Genomic DNA, 12,281 nt, shown 5'->3' on the forward strand with positions numbered 1-12,281 from the left:
CTTCATTTTTGGAGGGGAAAAAGTGCGTCCTATAGGGCAAAAAATACGGTAACTCCAATACTCTCACTAACATAATCAGTTTTGTATGCTGACTGAATTAACGGCACATCTGCATTTCGTGGGAAACAAAAGCAAAAAATGAGCATGTCTGCCCCTCAAAAAATAAATAAATCAATTTTAGCACTTGCTGTATCTTCATCATTTAGGATGATGTATAAGCCAAGGGACACCAGCTGTTCTTTATCATGTAGATTCCACCCTCATTCCAATGCCACATACTGCAGTTTTATACTGATCAGAATAGTTCCTTCACCCAGTACATTCTCATTGCCCAGTCAGATTTGGCTCCTGTTCCCCTATTTCCCACCTCACAGTCGTGTCCAATCTGCACTAGGCCTTTAAAGCAGCGTCGTGCCACTTCAAAACAGTCATGGTTCATGGTTTGTGAAGGGTGTTGGGAGTTTTTTAGGAGATCCCTCTTCCCCAACACAAAGCTACAGTTCTCAGGAGTTCTCTGGGAAGAGGGACTGACTACAAAACCACGCTGGGAATTGCAGCTCTGTGAGGGGAATTGGACTCTAACGATCATCTGTGACCTTAGCAAACTACAAGCCCCAGGATTCTTTGGGGGAAGCAGCAAAGGTTTAAAGTGGTGTGATACAGCTTTAAATGTATAGCGCAAATGGGGCGACAGCCATCATCGGAGCCCTGATTTGTTTTGTTTCCAATAGCTTAGAATCATAGAATTGAGTTGGAAGGGACCTTAGTGGTGCAGCAAGAAAGCAAAGCAGTTGTGATCCTACCACCACCTCAGCCTTGACACAAACAAAACTCCTACTGCTGCAGCCTGCTGCTCTCCCCCAATATCCATGAAGCCATATTCAGAAATCTGGACTCTGAACCTTTCGAGACTGAAGGCCTTTGGCATATAATTCTCTGCTGGCTTAACCTGCAAAGTTGCATCCGTAGGGAAATCATACATTTATGCTGAGGTATTTCAAAGGGCAAGTAGTAACTGGAGGCTACCAAGATGGGTGTGGGCCTGTAAAACGTGCAATCTGTTTCATGCAGCAGTTGGTGTAAAAGTGCCAAACAGAATGAGTTTGTGAGACAAAAGTAATGTGAAATGACCTTTAGCTTCTGCAGAGAACTTATTCGAGTGTAGAGACAATGTTTGGGCAAGTCCTTTGACAGCAAGTAGCTTCCGGTTTCCTCAGGAGTCCCCTTGTTTGCCCCTTTGGGGTCGACATCCAAGTCCTGTTCAAATTTGTTAAAAAGCAGAAATTAACTTATAGGATTAAAAGCTATATACCCACAACCACCACCACCCTCTAGCTGCCAGATCATGCAATATGTGGGTTTTGGCCAAAGTGCAAATTTCATGTTTTTTATAATCCTGTAAAGAATAAACTCATACCAAGCTCCTGACGCCAACTTACGAGGGGGAAATCTGTAACATAAGCTTTGCAAACAGTGATTTCAGAAGGCTTCTTTACTATGCTTGTGTAGACAATCAGGACATTGGAGAATTCTGCTGCGAAACCCAGCTGAATTTGAACACCGCAGGCAAACTGAAGGCACATGCTTTCGGGAAGTTCTGGAAACAAACACATTTTGATTAGTGGTAATACACAGATGCTCTCCTTCAAAATTAGTTGGGGAAATTGCATCTTTCCTCATGCTGTACTTAGTCATTATCCAGACTGGAACATCAGGATTAATTTCAGCATCTAGGAGATCTACAAACTAATGGGAGCAGATTATAATCAGTCTTCAAGACTCCTTCATACATTTTGCACAGATCATCTCCTCCTGGCATCTATCAACAGTTCTGCTATTGCCCTAAAATGATAAGTAACTTCACTGGAGAGGATCTTGCTCCTTCACATTACTAGCAACACATGAAATGAATTACAAGTTATCATTAGCTGAGCAGATAAGGAGATGAAGCTATGGGGAGAGGGCCTGGAAGGTCACTTCATATACCTGGGTGCATGTGAGCTATGGCTTAGCCACCCCTGGGCTATGGGATGTCACTGTCCCCTCATCATTATGATACAGTGGTACCTCGGGTTACATACGCTTCAGGTTACAGACTCCGCTAACACAGAAATAGTACCTCGGGTTAAGAACTTTGCTTCAGGATGGAACAGAAATTGTGCTCTGGTGGCGCAGCGGGAGGCCCCATTAGCTAAAGTGGTGCTTCAGGTTAAGAACAGTTTCAGGTTAAGAATGGACCTCCGGAACGAATTAAGTACTTAACCCAAGGTATCACTGTACTGACTGACTGTTTTGTGAACTGGCTATTTTCTGTTGTGGGATTTATAGTTGTTAACCACTGTGGATGTTTTGTATGGAAAGGGGGGGGGTATACAAATGTAATAATGTGTTTGGCTTGGGAGCTTGACCGCTAAGAAAAAATTAATGAGCCCCACCCCACCAAGGCTCCACTGATTTTAGTGGCAGAAAAAAGGGGGGGAATAAAACAGAGGTGATGTTGGGGTCGACAGAGATGTGTAGAACTCTCTGCACAGCCCAGAACCTTGATGGGGATACAAGCCCATGCTTATTAGAATGATCATTTGATGAACGGAGAGGGGTTGATGATAAGCCCTGCTCTTCAACTGATCTGCTGGGTGTGGGGCTACGCTGGAGAAGGTGCCCTGAATGTGTGTGTACACACATGTGAGTGCAAGAGTAGGGGTGGCCACACCCACTGGTGGCATGCAGCCCCTGGAAAGGGTTTGCCAAGGGTGAGTGCAGTATTCAAGTATTTCATTGAAGGTTAGCTATCCTTGAACAAATAATCTAGGGAAATGAACCGTTCGAGGGAGGTAAGCCAAGTTATTTCAGTATGTACATAAGGCTGTTGTGCACCCACACCCTGGGACATGAGGAGTATAGATCAACCTGAACAGCATCTTCACCCATACCGTGAGCTTTTGCCCACTGCAGATTCCGCGCTAATGACTCTGCCGATGCTACTGTTTGCTGAACAGGATCAGTTAATGCTCTCTTCTCAGATAAGCTGCTGCGAATCTCCAAAGCCTGCTTGCCTTTGGTAAGGTGACACTTGCCCATATCTAAAAATAAAAGATGCAAATCATTTTCTGGGAACCAAAGCTGCTGAAAATTCTAATTAAAGCACCTACATTCCAGAAGAGCCGCCATGTTGCTATGGTTATTGTTGTGTCAGCGTTTCCATGACAAACCTGATTTCAAGGGGGCATTCAAGCCTGGCTGTTCAAAATTCACTACAGTCCGGAACATACCGTCCAAGTTCCTCTCCATGAGAACTCCGCCTCCCCTGCTCTTTTAGCATTCATTATGACTCAAACATTTATTAAGCTGCATGGCAAGTTTCTTCATCTTCTCCCTCCCACATGCATAGGCATAGATCCTCCAGTCAATGAAATCCTTCCCAGGAAAAGACATGCTTCTTAATTGCAGCACTCTGCTTACAAGAATACATGTTCCAATCGTTTTACACTACAGATAAGCTAGACTGATAATCTTTTCCAACAGTTGTCTTTTTTTTAGTTGGGGTTCTCCATCTATTTTCAGTCACATCATTAGCATCCTTAAACAATTTTAATGCATTTTTGTACACCTTTGTACTCTATATGTTTTTAAAATGTTGTTACATAGCCGCCTTTTTCATAAGGAAATTCTGCAGCGGTAGTAGTTTTTGAACATCGCTTCTGCAACTTAAAAAAAATGAATTCACTATATAAGGAACTGCCTTTGGCGAATGGCTCATCTTGCCTAGTTCTGTCTATCCTGGCTGGAAGCAGTGTTCTGGGGCTGTGAAAGGAGATAAAGTATACCTTTAAAAAACAATGCCACCATTTTGGATGCATCTATCGCTGTGCCTACAAAGCAAACATGCACCCCAATGTGTTAGTAGTATTGTTATACGTTGTGCTTCCAAGGGCAGGGGTACATCAAAAAGCCACCCACCCACCCATTCCCACAGCCCTGTTAGTCTTTTGCATATGGACACAATTCATTTCACAGCTTTTATTAGGGATTAAGTGCTACAGCACACTCCAATAGTTACCCCCACCCCCAGCAATGCCAGAAGTAAGTCTTGATTGGCGTGAAGGCAGCCTCCCTGGATTAGGGTTGTACACAGTTGCTCTCCAATAGTCAGCCAGTGACCCCACTCAAGAACTTAGGCATCCAGATATTGCCATCTGGCAGCTCCTTGGCTGGCAATTTCACTTCTGCTTTCCCCAAAGCAGAATGGGGGGGGACCTTCTTGCGCTTTGCTTCCAGGACCACATTGAGGCAACGGAGTCCTCTGAATGAGGTCCGTGTCAGCATCCACTCCCTTCAGGAACTCAAGAGAACTCCCTTTCCTCAGGTATGGTTTGCAGCTCACTAGGCTCCAGCCTCCTTCCACTCAGTTTCCCACCCAGGGCATTGGTTACACAAAGTCTACATTTCTCCCTGTTCCAGCCTCCCGCAAGCATTTTCTTCCTGCTTGCCTTTCGCCCAGTCACCCTCCATCCACCCCCATCCTTCTCTCCCGAGTTCTAAGAAATTCTGACGCCTTCTGGAGGCCAGCAGCTGTTTTCTATCTGCCCTGTCAGGCTGCTCCTCAGGGAGGGGGAAAAAGATGCCCGTCTTGTTTGCCAGCAGGCTGTCTTCCCAGCCATCCCCTGCTGGCAGTTTCTGTTGACTAGAACCAGTAGGAAACACAGGGTGCACTGGGGCAGGCCATTCATCTCATCTCAAGGAAGTAAAGGTTACGGGGAGCAGGCTGTATTTCAGCTGACAGGCATAGCTGTCCAAAAACAGTTATTTACAAAGGCTGGTGTACATTTGTTCTTTATCCTCATCTAGGAACAAGCAGTTTGGGCTGCTATTTGGGCGGGGGGGGGGAGTTTGAAAGGAAAGAATGAAGCATGGGTGTGCATATACCTTACCCCTGCTATCAACTTCTGTTAAAAAATTACAGCCTCTCAGAGCTGCTTTTTGGCTGTAACCCCCCCCCCCAAATCAAAACAGCTTTTACATGCATTTGTGCATAACACACAGTTTGCTCCGAAGGCCTCAAATGTGCAAATGAAATGTTTTACACTTCACTGCATTTGTATTCTGCCTTTCCATCAAGGAGTTTTATCCACACAACAGCCCTTTGAAGTAGATTAGGCTGAGATGCGGGATGCGTGTGGCGCTGTGGGTTAAACCACAGAGCCTAGGACTTGCCGATCAGAAGGTCGGCGGTTCGAATCCCCGCGACGGGGTGAGCTCCCGTTGCTCGGTCCCTGCTCCTGCCAACCTAGCAGTTCAAAAGCACCACGTCAAAGTGCAAGTAGATAAATAGGTACCGCTCCAGCGGGAAAGTAAACAGCGTTTCTGTGCGCTACTCTGGTTCGCCAGAAGCGGCTTAGTCATGCTGGCCACATGACCCGGAAGCTGTATGCCAGCTCCCTCGGCCAATAAAGCGAGATGAGCGCCGCAACCCCAGAGTTGGTCACGACTGAACCTAATGGTGATGGGTTCCTTTACCTTTAGGCTGAGAAATAGTGAGGCTCAAGGTCACCCAGTGATTTTGTGGTTCTGTGGGGATTTGAACCAGAGTTTTACTCAGCCCCCCTAACTCAGATGTGGGCAACCTTTGGCCCTCCAAAAGTTGCTGAACTACAACTCTGATCATCACTGGCCAATGGCCATGTTTTCAGGAACAGATGGGAGTTGTAGTCCAGCAACATCTGGAGAGCCACAGGCTCCTCACCCCTGCTCTAACCACTGCACCACACTTTTCTCAATCAAGCAAACTTCCCTAGTGGCTCAGGTATACTTCCCTTACCTTCTGCTACACCATCCAGCAGCACAGTAATTTTCTTGTCCTCCAACAAGCGTTCCTTCAAGAACTTCATGAAAATCCCATTGGCTAAGCCAGACTGCTGAATTTCAAAAGCTTCTGCTCCTTGGCACCTTAAATGCATATTAACAACAGCAGAGGCATAAGATGGGTGGGGAAAGTATAACTGCAGCACAACAGAATGCAAAAATGTTGCTTTGTCAAAGTAAAATAAAAAGGACTTTACAGGATTCTGAAAAATCAGTTCATGTTTCACAATAAAGTATACAAATAAAGTATACTTTTACAAGAAATGTTAATAAATATTAATGTTTGCTCACAAATGTTTGCACCGCCAGGATGCAATTTGCTAGGATCCAGAAGGCAATTGGGCCTGATCTGGTCCGTGGGCGTTAGTTTGCCAAACCATGAACAAAAGGGTTCTCAGGATTAGCCGCTTCACTTACCTGAATATAACACCAGAGCAAGGCCTATTATCTTGTCTGTAAAACAGGTGTTAAAATCAGGTAAGAATTCTCAACTCCCCAATTAATGGAATGAGGCACATCACATTTATCTGAATGCACAATCTCCTTTAATCACCCCAATCTGCCTTTTGAACTGGGTTTTCGGTCAAGTGGTCAGGGAGATGCTGCACTCAGATAAACAAGCAAAAGGAATGTACCGTGTTTATGTTGTGTTGAAGTGGGAGAGGCACACACATGCAAAGTTGAAAGTTGATACAAAAATGAAATCATGAGGTTCAATCCGGACTTAAATCATGCTTAGAGTAGACCCACTGATATCACTGGGTCTTAAGTTACTTATAACTAACTTGAATGCCATTGATTTAAATGGGTCTACTTAAAACTGAATACAACTCAAAGATTTTCTCAAATGTAATGTGCCCACAAGGTATATGAGGGTCTGCTGGAACACAAGCAAATTGTTGTCTTTTTATTATCCATCTCTATACTGAGGTTTTTTTTTTTGTTAGCTCATAACACATTAACACAATCATTCTGTTCTCATACACACACACACACACACACAAAATATGCAGGTACAATAATCAGCCTTACGTGGCGTATCCAAAAACAATGTTAGCTGTAACCTTCAGGGCATCCAAGATGAGGACGGTATTATCATATTCATTCCTTTAATAAATGTAAGAATACAAAATGAGAAGAACAGCCTGAATCTGGGGCAAGTTGAGGATAAAACAAAATGTTTTTTTATATCCAAAGCCATGACATTATTATATAGATAGAAAATTCTATATAACCCCCTCCCCCCAAATTCTGCCATTTATTCCATCACTTGCTTTTAACAACTCAAGCAACAAAGAACCAAGCAAATTTGCTTTGGTCAATAAGCTTCCTTCCACATTCATGAGCTGCTCATGTTGCAGTTGCATAAAAGTCTCCCCTCTATCCTAAGAGCCCAGTCCTAAATCAGGGACAGGAAACCTGTTTTTCTCCAAATATTGTTTAACTCCAACTTTCATCAGCCTCAACTAGCATGGCTGATGGATAGGAATTGTGGAAGTTGAAGTTCAACAACATCTGGAGAGCCACAGGTTTCCATCACTGCCCTAAAGTGCAGAACTTGAGTCAGTCTTGCGAGCCATTCAGTATTATATACAGTAAGAGTTGGTATTAAATGGGCTTTAAAGAATTATTTGCACCTGCTTTTTAATGGACAAGGATGCCAGTCTGTGTTCTTAGTGCTGCCACTGATTTGAAACGAACTGTTTCATTATGTACACCTGAGTTTTAACCTGTTTTATGACTTTATATATTGTGAACTGCCTTGAGAAGCCCATCTTGGCCCTGAAATGCCAAGAAATAAAAACCCAAAGCCCTCTTCAAGGACCACAGTGAGAAAGAGAAACTCTGGAGAGCAGAAAATAACCCTGCAAACTGTTTGAAAGAAGGGGACGATAAATGCAAAATTTAAACCAGTTTTCATTTCTTTCAACCATTTGTGTTCTGCATGGTACTGAAATGCCTAGAGCAAAGGCCCCTGATCCCATTTTCCCCATGGGTCTTCACATCTCTAGATCATAGCTGTCAAGCGTCCCTTATTTGGCGTGACAGTCCCTTATCCCAGCGCCATGTCCCGCTGCTGTCCCTTATTGATGATGTCCCTTAAATAAGCTACTGAAGGTAATGGGGCCCTTTCGATGTCCAGCTGTCGTTTGTCAACAACAAATTGTTGCTGTTTTTTGTGCTGAATATATACTATATGGTAATTCATGGACCTAATAGGTATCTAAAGCCATCTGCATGCAACAAAATATGTATTTTATCAAAGTAATTGTTGATCCCTTATTTTGGCTGCTGATCCCTTATTTTCGAGGCTGCTGGTCCCTTATTTTCAAATCTGTAAGTTGACAGCTATGTTCTAGATACACCTACTGCATCTCTTCTCTTACATTTACTTTCCCCCTCCATTTCCTGTCTGTATCCAGGGTATATATCCTTGCCTGCTTGAGTAACCACTTTACGCATTTAATGAAGTGGGCTTTGTCCCACAGAATCCTATCTAACAATAATTTTGTTAGTCTTTAAAGGCAGAGGAGGGGAACCTAAGGCCCAGGGGCCAAATGTAGCCCAGGTCCTGCCCCCTCACTGGCTCTGTTCTGCCTGCTCCTTGAGTGCTTTTGCCTGGCTGGAATATGTCCATGAACTGTGATCAATGCCTCTTGCTTGCCTTGTTGGAGAGATGCGCAGGTGTAAAAACCTCTGGTTTTTGCCTGGTGGAAATGTCCAAAAGAAAGAAATTGCTGCTCAGCTGCCTTTTGCTTCGGGCACCACCCACCACAGGCATCCAAGTTCCCTGGCACTTGCCCATGCTCATTGGCAGAAAAAGACCCCACACTCATGCTTTTTGCCCTGAAACCCCTCTAGAGTTAGGCCAAGGGTGGTGATGCTGTTATGAAGCACCCAAACCCAAAATGGTGCACAAGCTCTATAAAAATGCTTTGCTTTGGCTTCGATGGGTGGAACAACATCTAGAACAGGGCTACAGGTTACACTTACATGAAAAGCAGCTGGAATCTGCCTGTCCAGAACTTTGAAGATTCAGTCCTACCTGAAGCAATGTTTTATTTTGAAATATTTTAAATAATATTTCAGTTTCCTGTTAATTACGTTGCTTTGAATGTATGCTTTATATCTGACTTTCTTCAGTAATGTTTTATTTTGGATTGTTTTAGTCGATGTTTCAGTGTGTTGTAAACTGCTTAAAAATATAAAGCAGTATAGAAATGAAACGAATAATAATAATAGCCCAGGAAAGTTGGGAGGGGCTTGAAGTAAAAGCTGTTATCTCTTCCTAGCTAATATTCCCTGGGAGGAGGAAGAGCAGGGAAATACTGTCACGGCAAGATCTTAGAGGGAAAAAATGCCAGCCTGACATTCCACCTTCCCAGTCAATAGGATGTCAGCTTCATCTGTTAGAAAGGAGCTTTCAGTATTTTGAACAAGCTACCCAACTCTGCTTTCATGTGGTAATCAAAACACTGTTTTTTTCTGGGTGGGAAGAAAAGAATTTTTATCTGAACCACCATTATCTGGATTGTGAATCATGCCCTCCTTTGTTCCCAGAGACTGACCCAACAAGTCAAACATGACCATGTAGCAAGTTTATTTTATTCCCTATTATTTTGCTTTCGCTCTCCCGAGCCTGGAGAAGAAAACGGAAAGGTTGCGACACTTGCATACAGATGGTTGAGTTAATAAAAGCTAATCTCTCAGCTGTTCCATTTGCCTGTTTTTCTAGCGCCAACATGGCGTCTTGAGCCTTGATCTACCAGGGAAGTGATGAAAGCAATTACATACCTTTTCCTGCACATATCCAGTAAAAATACATTGAGGCCAGTATCCTTTTCTTGCATCCGTTTGAGAATATTTTGTACACACAGACAGTTTGCTGCTCGATAGGGATTTGGGGCATCTATAGGAACCATAAAACTATTACCATAGTTTTCGTAGCCATGGCCAGCATAATATAATAGCCCTGGGGAGAAACAACACACACAGTTAAAATAGCTTTTAGCGATTATATTAAGCAAACTAATTCAATTAAATTAAGTTGCAAAGAAAACAAGAATAAGGCAGTTTTCTATAGTCTTAAAATCACACATGCCATAAGTGGGGCAGTGGATTTACTGCAAGCAGATGCTGAATGTACTACAATCTCCCCATTCTTGGAATGAGGTGAGCAACAGCCTTGTGCACTGCAATGCTCAGGTAGTGGCACATTTTTACTATACAACACACTGAAGTGAGGAAAGCAGCAGCTGCGAATTTATGTTTTGCACTTTGCATTGCAAATGACACTTTTCTGGGAGTAACCAGGTGATGCAATATCATGGTGAGCACAAGTCCTTCTGGGTATGGAGGTAAGCCCACCAAAATGCAGAAAATTTGGGGTAGGGAACCTATATTCCTTGAGATGTTGTCGAAGTACAACTCCCATCAGCTCCAGCTAGCATGGCCAATGTTCAGGACTAATGGGGGTTGTGGTCCAGCTAGAGGGCCACAGGTCCTCTACCTATCCAATCAGAGTCATGGAATTGTAAAGTTCAAAGGGACCCCGGAGGCTCATCTAGTCCAACCCCTGCAATAAAGCATTATTTCATGTTCCACAAACATTCAAAGGACACTACTCAAAAATGCAAAAAACCAATACAGGAAGCATCCAATCATGTGAAAAAAGATAGAATGGTATCAACAAAGCTGGAAAGAACAAATCTTCGAGGAAATTCTCTTTTGTTCAGTACTCAAAAACTGTAAAGAACTAAGAACCAGACCTACTTTGGGCTATAAAAGCAAAACTAGGGCATTCTGGCACAGTGAACGAGCATCATCCCCACTGTTAAAACACAGACCAGGAGCTGAGTGCAAAAGTGTTACATGCACACAGAGAACTGGGTTAAATAAAAACAAAAGAAATACAAGAATAAAATACAAGTAAAATTTCCTTAAAACTAGTTTGGGGAAACAAGGCAAAAACAACACTAAACTATATATCACACACAAAACTGAGTGGTGTACAAACAGATAATTGAAATTAATTCAGTCAGGAATCCAGGAAAGCTTGAGTAAACATGTGTGATTTAAGAAGGTGTTTAAAGGTTACTACTGTCTACCTCCCTTGAGCGTCCCCTAGGGGAGGGCATTCCAGAAGGTGGGCGCTCCCTTTACCAGGGGAAGTGGTGGTCTGCTGAGAACTGCAAGTAGGGAAAAGGTGTTGCTCTCAGGTCCTATTTGTGGGCTTCCCATAGGCATCTGATTAGCCACTGTGAGAAGGCGCAACTGGATGGGCTTTGGCCAGATCCAGCAGGGTGCTTCATGGGTATCCTGGTTGCAAGTTGCCTAAGGTTTCAAATGTCAACAACTTTAGTAGCTAATAGCCAGTGCATTTGTTTCAACACTGCTGAAATATGTGTAAAGCTGGGTATTCCACCAAGCATGCATTATCAGAAAGCTCACTATTTGAAGCTAATTACATTTCAGTACTTTGTACTCCATTTGGTTAACACTTGCACTTTTTTATTTGAAAGAAAAGATGTACTTGGCATAGAAAGTTATGTGAACAAAAAGAGAAAAAAAACCTGTACGCTGTCAAGATGGCGGCAGTAGCGGCTGCAGCCTGTGAGGCCTCGTGGTGATGGCAGGTGGCGGCAATAGTAGTGGCAGCCTGCGAGGCCTCATGGCGACACAAGCAGTGAGGCTTGCGAGGCCTCGCTATGGTGGCAAGAAGTGGTGGCAGCCTGCAAGTTCCTCCTGGCGGTAGTGGGAGGTGATGGCAAAAGCTGTGGCAGCCTGCCTCAGCGAGGCCTTGCGGGCAACCTCTGCTTCTGCCACTGTTTCCTGCCGCACCGCAAGGCCACCACTACTGCCACTGCCATGACAAGGCCTTGTAGGCCGTTGCCGCTTTTGCCACGGCTGCAAGGCCTTGCAGGCCACCATTACTGACCCCACCATGACAAGGCCTTGCAGGCTGCTGCTGCTTCTGCTGCCAACAACTGTCATGGCAAAGCCTCGCAGGCTGCTGATTATTGTGCCACTGATGCCAGGCTGTCGCTGCTTCTTCCTCTCCCCCGCCGTCACTGATTCTGCCGCTGCCAGGCTGCTGCCACTTCTGCTGCCTAGCAGGCCTGCTGACAGTCCCAGATTATTTGTATTCACTGTGACTCATCACCGTACTTTGGATTGTCCTGACTACCGCCATTTGGTAGCCAAATCCAAAACCAAATTCTCATTTGGATGCATTTTGGCTTGCCTGCTGCTGAAAGTGGCTATGAGGTGATTGATAATATCATCTATCCATTTTAGACCCTTAAGTAGTAGAAGTTGCCAAGACATTGTTCTGTTTGCCTCTGTGTAGTAGTTCCTTCCTTATTTCAATTATCATGATATATCAATATATTGTGATGTTCAGCTGGTGACATATCACA

General features: G+C 44.0%; 1 protein-coding gene across 6 annotated transcripts in view; it reads right to left on the minus strand.

The window, feature by feature from the left end:
• The window catches only part of MALT1 (MALT1 paracaspase), a 43,380-nt gene that overhangs the window by 2,951 nt on the left and 28,148 nt on the right, over positions 1-12,281 (minus strand). For all 6 annotated transcript variants that reach the window (XM_083465864.1, XM_083465862.1, XM_083465860.1 and 3 more), the window contains 6 exons: positions 9,658-9,835; positions 6,895-6,969; positions 5,819-5,946; positions 2,934-3,083; positions 1,440-1,597; positions 1,132-1,257 (listed from right to left, as the gene is read on the minus strand). In XM_083465864.1, the coding sequence (XP_083321990.1) occupies positions 1,132-1,257; positions 1,440-1,597; positions 2,934-3,083; positions 5,819-5,946; positions 6,895-6,969; positions 9,658-9,835 (815 nt within the window). The remainder of the gene's footprint in view (positions 1-1,131; positions 1,258-1,439; positions 1,598-2,933; positions 3,084-5,818; positions 5,947-6,894; positions 6,970-9,657; positions 9,836-12,281) is intronic.

The sequence above is a fragment of the Podarcis liolepis genome, assembly GCF_965112155.1.
Source record: "Podarcis liolepis genome assembly, chromosome: 11".
Taxonomy (NCBI): domain Eukaryota; kingdom Metazoa; phylum Chordata; class Lepidosauria; order Squamata; family Lacertidae; genus Podarcis; species Podarcis liolepis.